The 13,353-nt window shown below is 40.0% G+C and overlaps 1 protein-coding gene across 2 annotated transcripts in view; it reads left to right on the top strand.

Annotated features, from left to right (window-relative positions):
• usp4 (ubiquitin specific peptidase 4 (proto-oncogene)) overlaps positions 1-13,353 on the top strand; it is a 56,264-nt gene that overhangs the window by 35,262 nt on the left and 7,649 nt on the right. For both annotated transcript variants that reach the window (XM_007890290.2, XM_007890289.2), the window contains 8 exons: positions 189-318; positions 464-637; positions 1,817-1,975; positions 2,930-3,154; positions 7,370-7,453; positions 9,215-9,309; positions 10,818-11,018; positions 12,641-12,747. In XM_007890290.2, the coding sequence (XP_007888481.1) occupies positions 189-318; positions 464-637; positions 1,817-1,975; positions 2,930-3,154; positions 7,370-7,453; positions 9,215-9,309; positions 10,818-11,018; positions 12,641-12,747 (1,175 nt within the window). The remainder of the gene's footprint in view (positions 1-188; positions 319-463; positions 638-1,816; positions 1,976-2,929; positions 3,155-7,369; positions 7,454-9,214; positions 9,310-10,817; positions 11,019-12,640; positions 12,748-13,353) is intronic.

The following is a 13,353-nucleotide window of genomic DNA, read 5'->3' as shown; positions in this document are numbered from 1 at the left end:
CACTGCAGTATTGGTTTATAATGGACTCAGCGAAATTAGTACACCGTATTAAGACAACCAAGTAATGATTTTGTGTGCTATGAAATTGTTGATTTGTAAATTTTTATTGCATTTTTACACTTGCTTCAGGAAGAAATATGTACACTAATTGCTGCTGAGTATTTAGTAGATTTTATACTTTATTTCAGGTCAAGTGGATACAGTTCTTCATCATACAGCTGTTCCTATAATTGCAGAGAATCACATTCACAAACCCAGCCAGGCCTTTGTGGTCTTAGTAACCTTGGCAACACATGTTTCATGAACTCAGCATTACAGGTAAGGCTCATCGCTTTAAAAGCTGTAGTTCTGTAAGATTTAGTGCATCAAACAATTGATTTCTGTCTCAATCTCAATATTTGTTTTGTTTACATAACCAAATATCAGCATGCTAAACTCATTCTGGATTTCAATCTCCTGCTAGTGCTTGAGTAATACCGGTCCATTGACTGATTACTTCCTACAAGGCAAGTATGAAGATGAACTGAATCGAGAGAATCCATTAGGCATGAGGGGAGAAATTGCTGAATCTTATGCTGAGCTTATCAAACAGATGTGGTCAGGGAGAAACTCTTATGTGGCACCACGAATGTTCAAAGTAAGTACTGGCAAACTCTTGTATAATTATTTTTAGAGAAACCTTGTTTTAAGTAAAACCAATCTATTGCTTTGATGTTTAAATGGGATTTGTTTTAGATTGGAATAAAAATAGTCTGTAGTTCCCACTCTAATGATCACTGGCTGATTTGGGAATGTAAATTTGAATCCCAGTCCAAAAGTGTCTGCACATCTCTTTGCCGTAAATATTGATTCTCATCAAAATAGGGAAAAGGTCTGTTAGGGGGGAAGAAAGAGACTTGGAGCAGCAGGTTTAACATATTGATGGATTGGTCTATAGAAGGATAACTTAGGTCAAACATCTTCAGGAAGGGCTTGGGACAGAAAATGATGGACAACATTTATACTATATATTCAATTATCAAACCTAGTAGTATGTATTTGCCCAGGAAGTTAGCTATTACATTTAGTGTAACCACAAGTCCACAGCCAACCCACGTTATAATTCAGTGAATTCAGCAACAACTTGCATTTACATTGCATCCATTGCACAGGATAGCGTCTCGGAGCACAATAGTGGGTTTGAATACCAGGGGAGCGGGTGACCAAAGTATAATTAAATGAATGCAAAGCATTTTACAACAAGGTCGCCATTTAGCTCTCTGTGGGGTCTTTTACCCTTAACATTTTGATTCTGACTTGTACACTCAAATAACTGACCTGCTCCAATGCTTGTCTAATATTCTTCAGCCTACCCTGAAAAGTGTCAGGAAGCAGCCTAATAACAGTAATCTCTCAGATTGTCTCTTTCTCTCGTGAAGTGTCATCTCACAGCAGTATACCTGACATGGCAACTTGATGGAGTGCATTATTAATCTATCCCTATGACCTGGGAGTACAATTGGAATAGCAGTGTGCCCCATACTATCTTTGGATGATAGGGCAAGTTCAAACCAGCTGCTGCATATAAATGAACTGTGAAGAATGTTATACATGAGTTTAAGTCTCTATAAAACAGGGTACATGGGGAAAATATGTGCAGCATAGCAAACATGTTAAATTATGTGGCACTCCTTCACTACAAATGTTTTGCAATATATGTAAGTGTATTAATTATATTGATAGCAATAAATTCTTAACATTTTTCCTAATGTATGTATTTCAACTTGTGGCTTAAAACAAGATAGTCATTCAACTAAAATAATCTTTATTTCTACAGACACAGGTTGGACGTTTTGCCCCCCAGTTTTCAGGGTACCAGCAGCAGGACTCTCAAGAGCTGCTTGCATTTCTTTTAGATGGTTTACACGAAGATTTAAACCGTGTGAAGAAAAAACCTTATTTAGAATTAAAAGATGCTAATGGTCGAGAGGATGAGGTACGTCCAAGTATTAATATCCCTCTAAGGTAATATGACAAATGTAAATACTTTATGGGAAAATATAACAGATACATTGTAGCTATGGAGACCGTATAGATCATGCAAAATACAAATTGACTGTACAGCTGACCAAAATTGCCATGTGTCACTGCAATCTCTTTGAACCTTTCTCTATTTCGCTCTCTTTTTATGACTTTCTCAGGTTTCATCTGTATTTCTCTGACTTTCTCTTTCACTCAAGACAAATTGCCTTACTTTACCAGTTACAGTCATGTTTGGGAAATTAGGACACAAACTAATTTATCATCACAGCTGCACTTTACTTCTGCATCAAAGTGTAATGTGGATAAGTGACATTCAAATATTCTGATATCTAGATTGATAATCCCCATGGTGAAGCGATATATTGAATTTTTGGGGGGTAATTTTTCAGACATTGAAGTTTTCACTGTAAAAGCACAGAAATATTCTCAAGTGTCCTTGTTTCTATACACTATATCTGGTCATTTCTCATTTACGTGAGAGCTTGATGCATCGCCAGTTTAGAGTTTATGAGCTATTGTTGGCGCAGATTAGCTGCTGGTTTCGGCAATATAATGAATTGCTACACTTAAGTGCAGTGTCAAATAGAAACAAATGGCTTAGGTGGTACTGTTTCGCCCACAAAAATATACAGTCAATTCACTTTACAGTCTGTGAAGCGCTTTGAGACGTCTTGAAGGCATAATGAGGCTCTATATCAAAATGCAAGCATTATTATATTATTACCACAGAGAGGTAAGGAAAACTGAAGGATATTTGAAAACTGAAGGCTGGTTTGAAAGCAACTGGAAACGGATCAATTACATGACCTAGCAATCTGAGAACAGGAAGTGGAAACTGATTGATATGTGTATATTTTTATGAAGTGAGTAGTGGCATGATCTTGTCTTGTCTCCTTTACAATTGCAGGTAGTAGCTAAAGAAGCATGGGAAAACCACCGGTTAAGAAACGACTCTATCATTGTAGACATCTTCCATGGGCTTTTCAAATCCACACTTGTGTGCCCAGAATGTTCCAAAATTTCTGTTACATTTGATCCATTCTGTTACTTAACTCTTCCACTACCTATGAAGAAGGATCGCACAATGGAAATCTTCTTTGTTCGGGCAGACCCAAAATCTAGGCCAATTCAGGTAAGTCTCGGCTCTCTAAGCTCTCGGTAAGCTAGTATGTGGTGAACACTATCAAGTCTTTCTGAGCTCATTTCTGGTGGTATCACAATTCGTGTCACCTCCAAAGTCAAGTTACAAGGAACCTAAACTACTCTTGTTCAAAAAGTGAGTATTTATATCAATTAGGATGTTTTTAAATCCAAGAATGTAAAGGAAGGTGTGTAAATATACAATTCATGAAGTCCTGGAATGTTGAAACATATGTCAGGTACAATCCAATCCTGTTAAAACAGCAGTTAGGTCCGTACATTGAGATACTGGGTTATAACTGAGTTTGTTGTAGTGTGCACTTCAGGTTCATCAGGTTTGCACCTGTGTGCAGAAAGCCGGATGGGCAATGCTGGAAGCAAGAGATAGACTATACTCCACTATTCTGCTTGTCCACTGTGCTCTCTTGCCTCCTTCAAGGCGAGTCTCAAAACCCTCCACTTCTCCTGCTCCTTCGGCCACCCTCCCTGCCCTCCCCGATCCAAACCACAGCTCGGGTCCAAATCCCTGACTGTCCAGCGCCTTTCCTAAGGCAGTGTCCCACAAACAGTCATGGATTGAGTGACCAATTTATTATTATTATTTTTTTTGATGAATTATTAACCCCCGGAAAAGCCATTTGCCATTCGACTAACAACTGGGTTCCTACTTACTGCTAGGTAAACAGGGGTGTGTGGAGTAAGGAAACTTGCCCAACATTTCGCCCTGCTGGGAATTGATCCCAGGACTCTCTCTTGCCAGGCGAGTGCTCTAACCACTGAGCTACAGCACTCGTCAAATTCTCACTTCTGATTTGGTTTACTCCTTACAACTTAATTTCTTTAAAACTTGTTTTTTTTTGATAAAAGTCTCAAAATGTTTGATTAAATGGTCTGCAAAATCTAGCAAAGCATATATGTTTTTAGTCATACCTTTGGTTATGCAGTGAGTGCATTGCTGTTTCCCCTCTTTCAAGTACCTCACCCTCTACCCTCCTCTCTCTCCTTCATAATCCTCCTTGTGAAGGAGAGATCCTTCACAAGGATTTGTGAAGGAGAGATCCTTCACAAATTCCCCCCCAAACCTCCTCGTTCCTTCCTCACGGTAATCTCCTCTCTCCTCTCATCCTTGTCCCTCAGAACTGAACTCATCGTGGATGATTTCAAGCTTCATCTCAATTCCTGCTCCACTTCCTCTGACTTCATTGCACTCCTCTCCAACCTAAATCTCACCCTCCATACAAACTCCCCGACCCACAACGGTGGCCACCTCCTAGACCTCTATCACCTACAGCTTAGATATTTCCGGTTTGTCCATCACGGACAAGGCCATCCTAGACCATTTCCTCATCTCCCACTCCTCTTGCATCCCTTTCTCCTCCAAGCCCTCCACCATCCTTTTGTGTCCATGAAAAAGGCGTTCCCCCAGACCCTCACAAAAATGCCTTCTCATCATCAGACCTACTCTCTCTCTGGCCTTCCACCTGCAGCGACCCTGATGCAGCCGTTAAGCTGCTCCATGATCACCTCTCCTCCACTTTCAACTCGCTTGTCCCCCTGAAATTCAGGACCGTCTCCAAAACCACCCACTCCCCTTGGTACAACAGCCATCTCCGCTTCTTAAAATCACAAACCCGGTTGCTCGAGCGCAGGTAGCGGAAAACCAGCCTCACGATTCACCACCAGCTGTGGCTTGAGCACCTTCACACCTACCACCACTCATTCTCGCAAGCACAAACTATTTATTACTCAAAGATCGTTCTGGAGGCGAAAAATAATTCCAAAATCCTATTCTCCACCACCTCCTCCGTGCGCCCCCTCAAGCACCCTCAATCATGACATCAAACGTCAAGTTTCATGCACTTAAGTCTAAAACGGAAAACATCCGCCTGGCAATCTCATCCTTCTGCCCCGTCTATCCCCCTCAGCTCCTACCATGGCCCCCATCCTACATTCCTTTGCCCCCATCTCATCCTCCCATCACCTTGAGGAAACCCACCACCTACTGCCTCGACCCCCTCCCCTCCCCATCCAGCTGCTGATCACCTAGCTCCCACATACCCCCCTGCCCACTGCTGGCAGACACCATTAATCAGTCTCCCTCCTCAGGATCAGTCCCACACACCCTCAAAACTGCTGTCATCAGCCCCCTCCTTAAAAAAAACTTACCCAAACCCCTCCAACCTCGAGCACTACCGCCGTATCTCACACGTGGCCTTCCTGGCCAAAGCTTTGAAACGCGTTGTTGCCAACTAACTTCATACACACCTCGTCCTCCACTCCCTACTCGAACCCCTCTGGTCCGGTTTCCGCCCTGACCACAGTACAGAGGCAGCGCTCGTGAAAGTCACAAATTATGTCCTCTCTCTCTCTGATTAGAGCTCCATCTGCCTCTTTGTCGTCCTGGACCAGTCTGCTGCGTTCAACACAGTCGATCATGCCATCTTCTGCCGCCTGCATTCTCACCACACTAAACTCTGCACCTCAATTACCCCAGTCTTTGCCAAACTCCACTGGCTCCCTGTCACAGTGCGGATCGACTTCAAGATTCTCATTCTAGTGTTTAAATCCCTCCGCGCCTTGGCACCCCCGCTATCTCTCCAACCTCCTCTCCACTCACAACACTGAGGTGCTGCCTCCGCTCTACTGGCCTCCCTACCGGCCTCCTTGTCCCTTGAACCTCCGCTCCACCAGCAGAGGCTGTGCCTTCAGCCACCAGCCCCCAAAGCAATGGAACTCCCATTCTCAATCCCTTTGCCTTGCCCCCTCTTTTCCCATTTTCAGGATTCCTCTTCGACTGCGCCTATGATCACCTTCCCCCTGCCCCTGGCTCTGCATCAGGCTCCACCATTGTCAAGCACTCTGCCGCGCCACCCAGCGTGGAGGGCGCTATATTATATTAGGGTGCAAGGATTATTATATTATTATTATAAGTTGTTGTTGTACTTCTTACCTCAGCAAAATTGTATCTTTTTTAAAAAAAATCTGCTGCATTCAATATCAATGCTTTACCACCCACTGTTTTAATAAAAGTAAAAGCAGCAGTCCTCTAGATTGAAATTATTACGATGCATTCAATGCCTGAAAGCGTGGTGGAAGCCGATTTGATAACAAATTTTAAAAANGTAGATAATTATTTTTGGGGGGGACAAGTTTGCAGGGCTATGGTGAGAGAGTGGGATTGAATTGGATAGCTCTTTTCAAACAGTCGGCACAGACACGATGGGCCAAATGGCCTCCTTCTGTGCTATATAATTCTATGATTCTCCAATTTGTCAGAAAGGGACCCTATTCAATAGGGAAAATTATAGTTTTATAGCTGCAAATATTATTTCAGCTTCTTCATGCTATTGAGCCTTAGTAGATTTCTAGATATCATCAAAAATAATCAAACTTAATTAATATATTAAAATCAAGTAGATTTTCTACTGGAACATCGACAGTTTGATTCCCAGTCCATGCTGAGTAAGCTGATCTCAGCTGTGGTAGTATAATTGACTACATTTTATCCTGGATTAGGAAGAAGAAAATCAGCCATGTTTCCTGCTCCTTTTTGCTGTCCAGTGACCACTGCCAGAAGGTGTACATGAGAATAAGATTTGCCTGTGATTCCACTTTGCTTGAATAGTTTAGCAACACTCGGATAATGTTGCTCAGGCTTAAGACATGTTTAATTGCTGTGGGTGAGAATATAAAAGGAACCATTGAATCATACCCCGAATAAATGGGAACCAGGAGTCCCAGTAGCTTTTAGAGAGGAGGGAGGAAGCATTCAGGTAGAGAGAAAAAATCAAGTGTGAACATTCATTTCAAGTTTACAGCAAGAATATATTGCAATTGTGCAATATAAATATGAAAAATGTGTAAATAATCATTCTTAGTTAGAATTTTTCTGGGACTTTAGTATATGTTCCCCCTCAAGCTAATCTTTAGATTCATCCATTCTTGCTATTGATTTTTTGAGGTGTTGGGGAAGTGCAAATTAGGAAGAGCAATCATTTCTGCTCTCCTTGTAAGTCCTTCCTGGAGGGTGAGCAAGGTCCAGGTTACCCAATTACCAATTGACAGCAGATGTGTAGACTATGGAAACTAGCAAAATAATTGATTTTATGAGGAACATTTACAAATGATTAGAGTTCCGTGTTTCATTTTCATTGATTTTCAGTCATTTTCATTGTGACCTGAAAATTATGATTTGCTTATTTCACAGTGTAGAATTATTGTCCCGAAGATGGGTGCAGTTACTGACCTATGCATCGCCCTTTCTCAAATCTCAGGAGTTCCTGCAGAAAAGGTAATCTTTTGCAGTGATAAAGAGGGACATTGCATAGCCTAAAATGTATGTACTGTATGCTGTAAGAATTTCTTCCCTATAAGGCATGTGCACTAGCATACTGTCGTGGTGTGAAGTGGATTTGCAACCAATGCTATAAGTTTCCTGTTTCATTACATCTTGTTTTATGGTTAGAGCTGTGGTCTGATTGTGAGCAATGTCCAATGCATGATCTTTGTGAAATATTTTCTATTGCAATGCCAGTTTTATGAGCCAATATTGTTCTCATCCACTTTCTTTCTCCCCCCCCATCTCCAAACTGCTGCCACATATTTATCCTAACCCAGAAAAATAGTTTTTTATTTGTTTTAATATTGCTTTAAATTTAGCTCATTTTCTTTATCAGAATTATGTTGTGTTGGGAAACCTTTGCAACATACAGCAAATGCCTGTGTGCAACCACATTCAAAGGTATTTTGGAAAATCCCATCTTAAGTAGATTTTTAGTTCTCTAAAGATAAGTGTAATTAGATGTAGGCATATATATATATATAACTACTTAGATGGACAGGTAGCTTCTATTTGGGAGCAGGAATTCAATAATGTCCATAGACATTTAACAAATTTATTCTGACTGAACTACATTACACTTTCTTTTTTTAAAATCGAGATTGGTCAACTGCTTAATGGGAGGGAGAGTAAAGTAAAAAGTTAAGTTTAATATTTTCGGTATGTTTTAGATAAGGGGCTTCTCTGTAGTCTAAACATTTTTTGTGCTTCAAAAAACTCCTACACCTCAGCCAAATAGGGGGAATTATGGTATGGAACTATGTAAAAGGTTTCAACTTTGAAGCTAAAACTCTTCAGATACAACAACAAGAAGATTCCATTTATAGAGCGCCTTTCACGTCGGGAGGACGTCCCAAGGCGCAGATAACACAATGTTTGGAAGCATCTGTTGAAAGAAGGGTTATGCTCCTTCTCCACTCATTTGATTTATTAGAAATTTACTCTGGATCCCCAATTGTCAGTAGCAGAGTTCCAGATTATCCATTCAACCTAACAGGATACTTGACACTAGTCAGAGCAAAATGAATTGCCAAATAAAATGGAAAATGTGGTTATCTCTTGCCAAATGTTAATCCAGTACTTAAGTTAATGGATACTATCTCATTGTTTCCATAAATACTGACTGGGGAGAGGGAAAAGTTACTTATATACTTAATCTTCCTGAAGTGTATTCTTAGAATGGGCATGGAATATCAAACTATCTGTTTGTCTAAGTATGTGTATGTCTCACTCTGGATCTGTGTGTGTGTGTATCTCTTTCTCTCTCTGGGTCTGTGTGCAGTGCTGCGTCCTTACGGGCATGAGAGGGTGAGCTCCTGCTCTGAGTGCTTTTTTTTTGGATGTCCAGGGACAAGTGTCCCTTCCTCCCCCAATTCTTGCTAAAGAACAAATCAATTTTACAAAATTGCAACACTCTAATATGTGTTATTTCCTCACGTTTAGTTTTTATCAATAAAGTGAAAAAATATAGGTTGGCTGTTAAATGTACCTCAATAGCACCCATCAACCTCCTGCAATTTTCTGCAGAATTTGTCAAATTTCCCAACAATCTTTGGCAAATATTTTCACACTTTTTTGGCCCAGGTAATCAGTAAGCAATGACCTCAATGGATGATGTCCAAACTTCATCTTTGTATTTAGTGTAATTCTACTTGATCTTTGATTATAATATATCCTCTTTTAGCTATGGTTTACTACTGTATTTCTTTTCAGATGATAGTTACTGATGTTTATAATCATCGGTTCCACAAAATGTATCGACAGGATGAAGCTTTGACCCACATTATGGACAGGGATGATATTTTTGTGTAAGTATATGTGATAGAAGTATAGGTGATACGCACACATTCATAGGCCCAGCTTCTAATTTTAAATTAGTGACAAGTGGTCTTTAGCACAGGGTGAGTCTAAACATTTAGAAGATTTTTGCGTGACTTGAATTACCTATATTAACCATAGTCAGATTTATAATTGAGATGAATTTGAAAAATGTGCAACACTCAAAATGATCCACAATTGTATGTCCTGCACTTAATCAATATGGAAAATCCCATTACTCTATAAGCAACAAACATAAAATTCACCAGTTCTAGAGGACAGAATGGACAGAAATACACCTAAGAAGCAGATCCTTCACCTCAAACCTCTTTAGAGAATCACTCAAATTGCCTGCCCCGCTCATTCCAAATTCTCAACAATGGAAAAAATGACTTCATCTTTTCAACTTGAATTTTAAAATGGTTAACATTTACTGAACTGACAAGTGGGTCAATGCACCTTGTGATGATGCACTGAATCATACAGAGCAGGAAGATTCCAGATTAATGCATTGGCCGAATAGTCAGTTTCCATTTGAAGGCCTGGAGATCCACTGAACACCAAATTTGCTCACCATGCTCTCCAGTGTCCTAACTGGGGTTACAGGGGGTCACCACCTACTGCCTCTCAGGGCCTACTACTGCACACAGACACCCAGAAGACACACATTCACAGACACAGAGAGAGTGAGAGACGCGCGCATATTCACAGACACAGAGAGCACCACTCACAGACACATAGAGAGAGAGACGCACGCATATTCAGACACAGAGAGCGACATGCACATTCACAGACACAGAGAGAGACACGCACACTCAAAGGCACAGGCACACACACTCAGAGAGAGAGAGAGATGCGCACACTCACAGAGAGAGAGAGAGAGAGAGAGAGACACGCACACGCGCTTAGACAGACAGAGAGAGAGAAGCTCAGACACTGACAGACATAAAAAGAGGCACATTCATAGACCCAAAGATACACGCACACTCAAGACACACGCAGACACACAGAGAGAGACGCACACACCCATGTACCATGTATCTACCACCCACAGTAACTGCCCCGCCCATAGTAGCTGCCCCACCCATGACCTTCATTTAGTGGAAGGAAGAAAAACAATACAGAAAGAACAAAATCCGAGATTCCTTGAATTAATTGACATTGCAAGAATCCACCATCATATTTGCCTTTCTTCCCTGTGACCTGGGCATGTATTTCCTACGTACTTTCTACAGCGAGGGAGTAGGGAAATGTTTTTTATAATCTTACTGAAGGGAAGAATATGTCTATGTGCCAAGGCACCAGGTCTGTGCACTTTGCCTCTGGCAGCAGCAAAACTGAGATGGGAAATGCACTGAAGTAAGGGAAAAAATCTTTTTCTGGATCTTACGTTGTACATGTTGCCTCATGATTTAGAACACTAACTTTACTGAATACTGACTTTAAAAAAAAGTGAAATTGCAGTGACCTGACTTAATTGGTTTCTTATATTTTACAGTTATGAAGTACCTGGTATTGGTGAGGAAGATACAGAGAGCACAAAATGCATCAGTCTACCCATTTACTTTCGTGAGAAAAAGTTTCGATCCTCAAATACACCTGCAAGCACAATTCTGTTTGGCCAGCCTTTATTGGTTTCTGTTCCAAAAGATAACCTTACTGTGGATAATCTATATGACCTTGTGCTTGCACGAATTTCGTAAGTTACAAATATTTATATTAATAAAGACGATGTGTGTATGTCTGCGTTTCCGCAAATAATGCAATAACCGATTGACGTAGAGACACGATTTAGACTTCATCGGAAAGGTCTTGCATGTGGAAGCATCATGAGCATTTTCTTTTTTCGGGAATTTCCTATCATTGATGAGCTATATTTAAAAAATGCTTATTAAAGCCCCAAAATATGAGGTATGCATGGTATTCTGCAACAAAGTAGCAGCAGAGGAAAGCACATACCCTTCTAAAGAGATACATCTATACTAATTTATTCTGCAACAAATGTATGGCAGTTTTTTCTGGGGGTGGTCTTTGACGCAGAAAGGCATGCAAGGTGTACACTCAGTTTATGGCACGTTAAATGGTTCGTGAGTAGTATCACTGAAATCTACATTCCATCTTGGATCCTTTGGTTGCAGGCGTAGCTGCAGTGGGTACAGCTAGTGCTTCATAAGGAGAGAGGAAATTCAGGTGTTGCTATGTTTATCTTTTAACCTATCATTTTGCATGAGCACAGCTTCTTAATTTCACTGTAATAATATGCAGTCTAATTTCTGTAAATACCTTGTATAAATCCCTGCTTTTCTGTCCTGTGAAAAGGCTGCTTCTGGTGTATTTCATGATCGTCTTCAGATTTATAGAATTAGTTGCTATTCTAGAGATGACTATATTGGTTTATTATTCTCGATAGGTGGCTATTTTCATTGATTATTATTGGATAGGTGGCTTATTTTCATTATTCAGATTAATTTTGCTTAAATTGAGATTTTATTTATGGGGCCTATTGAAAGCATCAGAACATGTTTAATCTCATCAAATAATATAAAGTAATTACAACTTTACCTGTCTGGGTTACATCTACTTAAAATATTGATCATTCGTTTACATGAGTCATTTACCTCCCCAGTGCTACCATCACCACTGAGTCAGTATGAGCTGGTATTAGTTTAGGCAATTTATAGAGATATTGAACAATCCTCAAGATATGAGGGCTAATGTGCTGCTGGAACTATGGAAATGTCATCTTTGAAAAGCAACTGGCCAGGTAATTGTAAATGGTTATTAGGACGTAGAAAAGAGGAGGCCATTCAACCGGTCTGCACTGCAAATTTATTAGATTGTTGCAAATCATTTAATCCCATTTTCATGGGATTCAAGTGCAGCAGATACATTTTACTCATCTGCACTTGTCATGTCAAAGAGGTAGCCAGTTAATCTACTTTTTTTCATGACCTTGTTGTTTATCCTGCCAATCTTGCAGATGCTTTTCATGAGCTGCGGAGTTGTCCACTAGAACCATCTTTTAAGCAAATGAAAAACCTCATTTAAGATTAGTATATTAATGAAGCTTTGGCTTGTTCTGAAATTGTAAATAAAAAGTCATTAATTGGAGTTTCATATCATCTGATGGCAGCTAACGATTCACTCTGCCATGCACAAACCAATTTTGTGGTCTAAATTACACTCACTGGTCTGTAGTTATTTGACTACCATCCCAGCTAAGATAATTTGCACGTTAAAGGCAATTTCTTCAACCTAATATTAGGGCAATAATCTATATGCATTTTTATTGAAAAGTTTCTCAAATTTGAATTTTTCTAGACGTTATGTGAAACAAACACGAAAGGAAGAATGTGAAAACAATAGCTGTGGGTCTCAGAGCACAGACAATGGGCATTGCAGTCGGTCAAATGGTTTAAATGATGAAGGTAATATTGTATACTTGTATTTTATGACTTAAGCTATATGTTTTGTTCCTTTCTTTCCTAAAGACATGCATTTCCCTTTTCCTTCTAATGGGATAGTTCCACAAATGCTGGTATCTTTCCAACACATCACCTAGTGGCCATTCACATAAATTAACACTGGATTTCAGCTAATCAGTACGACAGTTGCACAGAAAACATTCTTGCCCACGTGCACGTGGTCGCTGGATAGTGAAGATTCAATACCTGTTTTGCCTTTTCCCTAACCCTGAGTACTGAAACAATCTAGCCTTGCCTTCCACAATGTGCATGTGATTTGGTGTTGAGTGATCAGACTTGGCTGCTATAATCCTCCATGGTAAACTAGCAAACTAACACTCATTGTCAAGATTCAGTCTGGCAAAAAAAATAGAAACCGAATTTTCAGCATAGGAGAAGATTATTTGATGCATTATTGTTGTGCCATTGCTATCTCTAGTCACCCTTTTAATTGTTATTTCATCACATTCCTTAATTTTCTTTTTTATATAAAGGAGACCAATATCCTACAGTCACAATCTCACTTGTATTACTTGTATCCTACCACTGCAATAGCACACAGTGAAAATT

Source organism: Callorhinchus milii, unplaced genomic scaffold (genome assembly GCF_018977255.1).
Source record: "Callorhinchus milii isolate IMCB2004 unplaced genomic scaffold, IMCB_Cmil_1.0 Scaffold12, whole genome shotgun sequence".
NCBI lineage: Eukaryota > Metazoa > Chordata > Chondrichthyes > Chimaeriformes > Callorhinchidae > Callorhinchus > Callorhinchus milii.
This window is presented reverse-complemented; position numbering and strand designations above follow the sequence as displayed.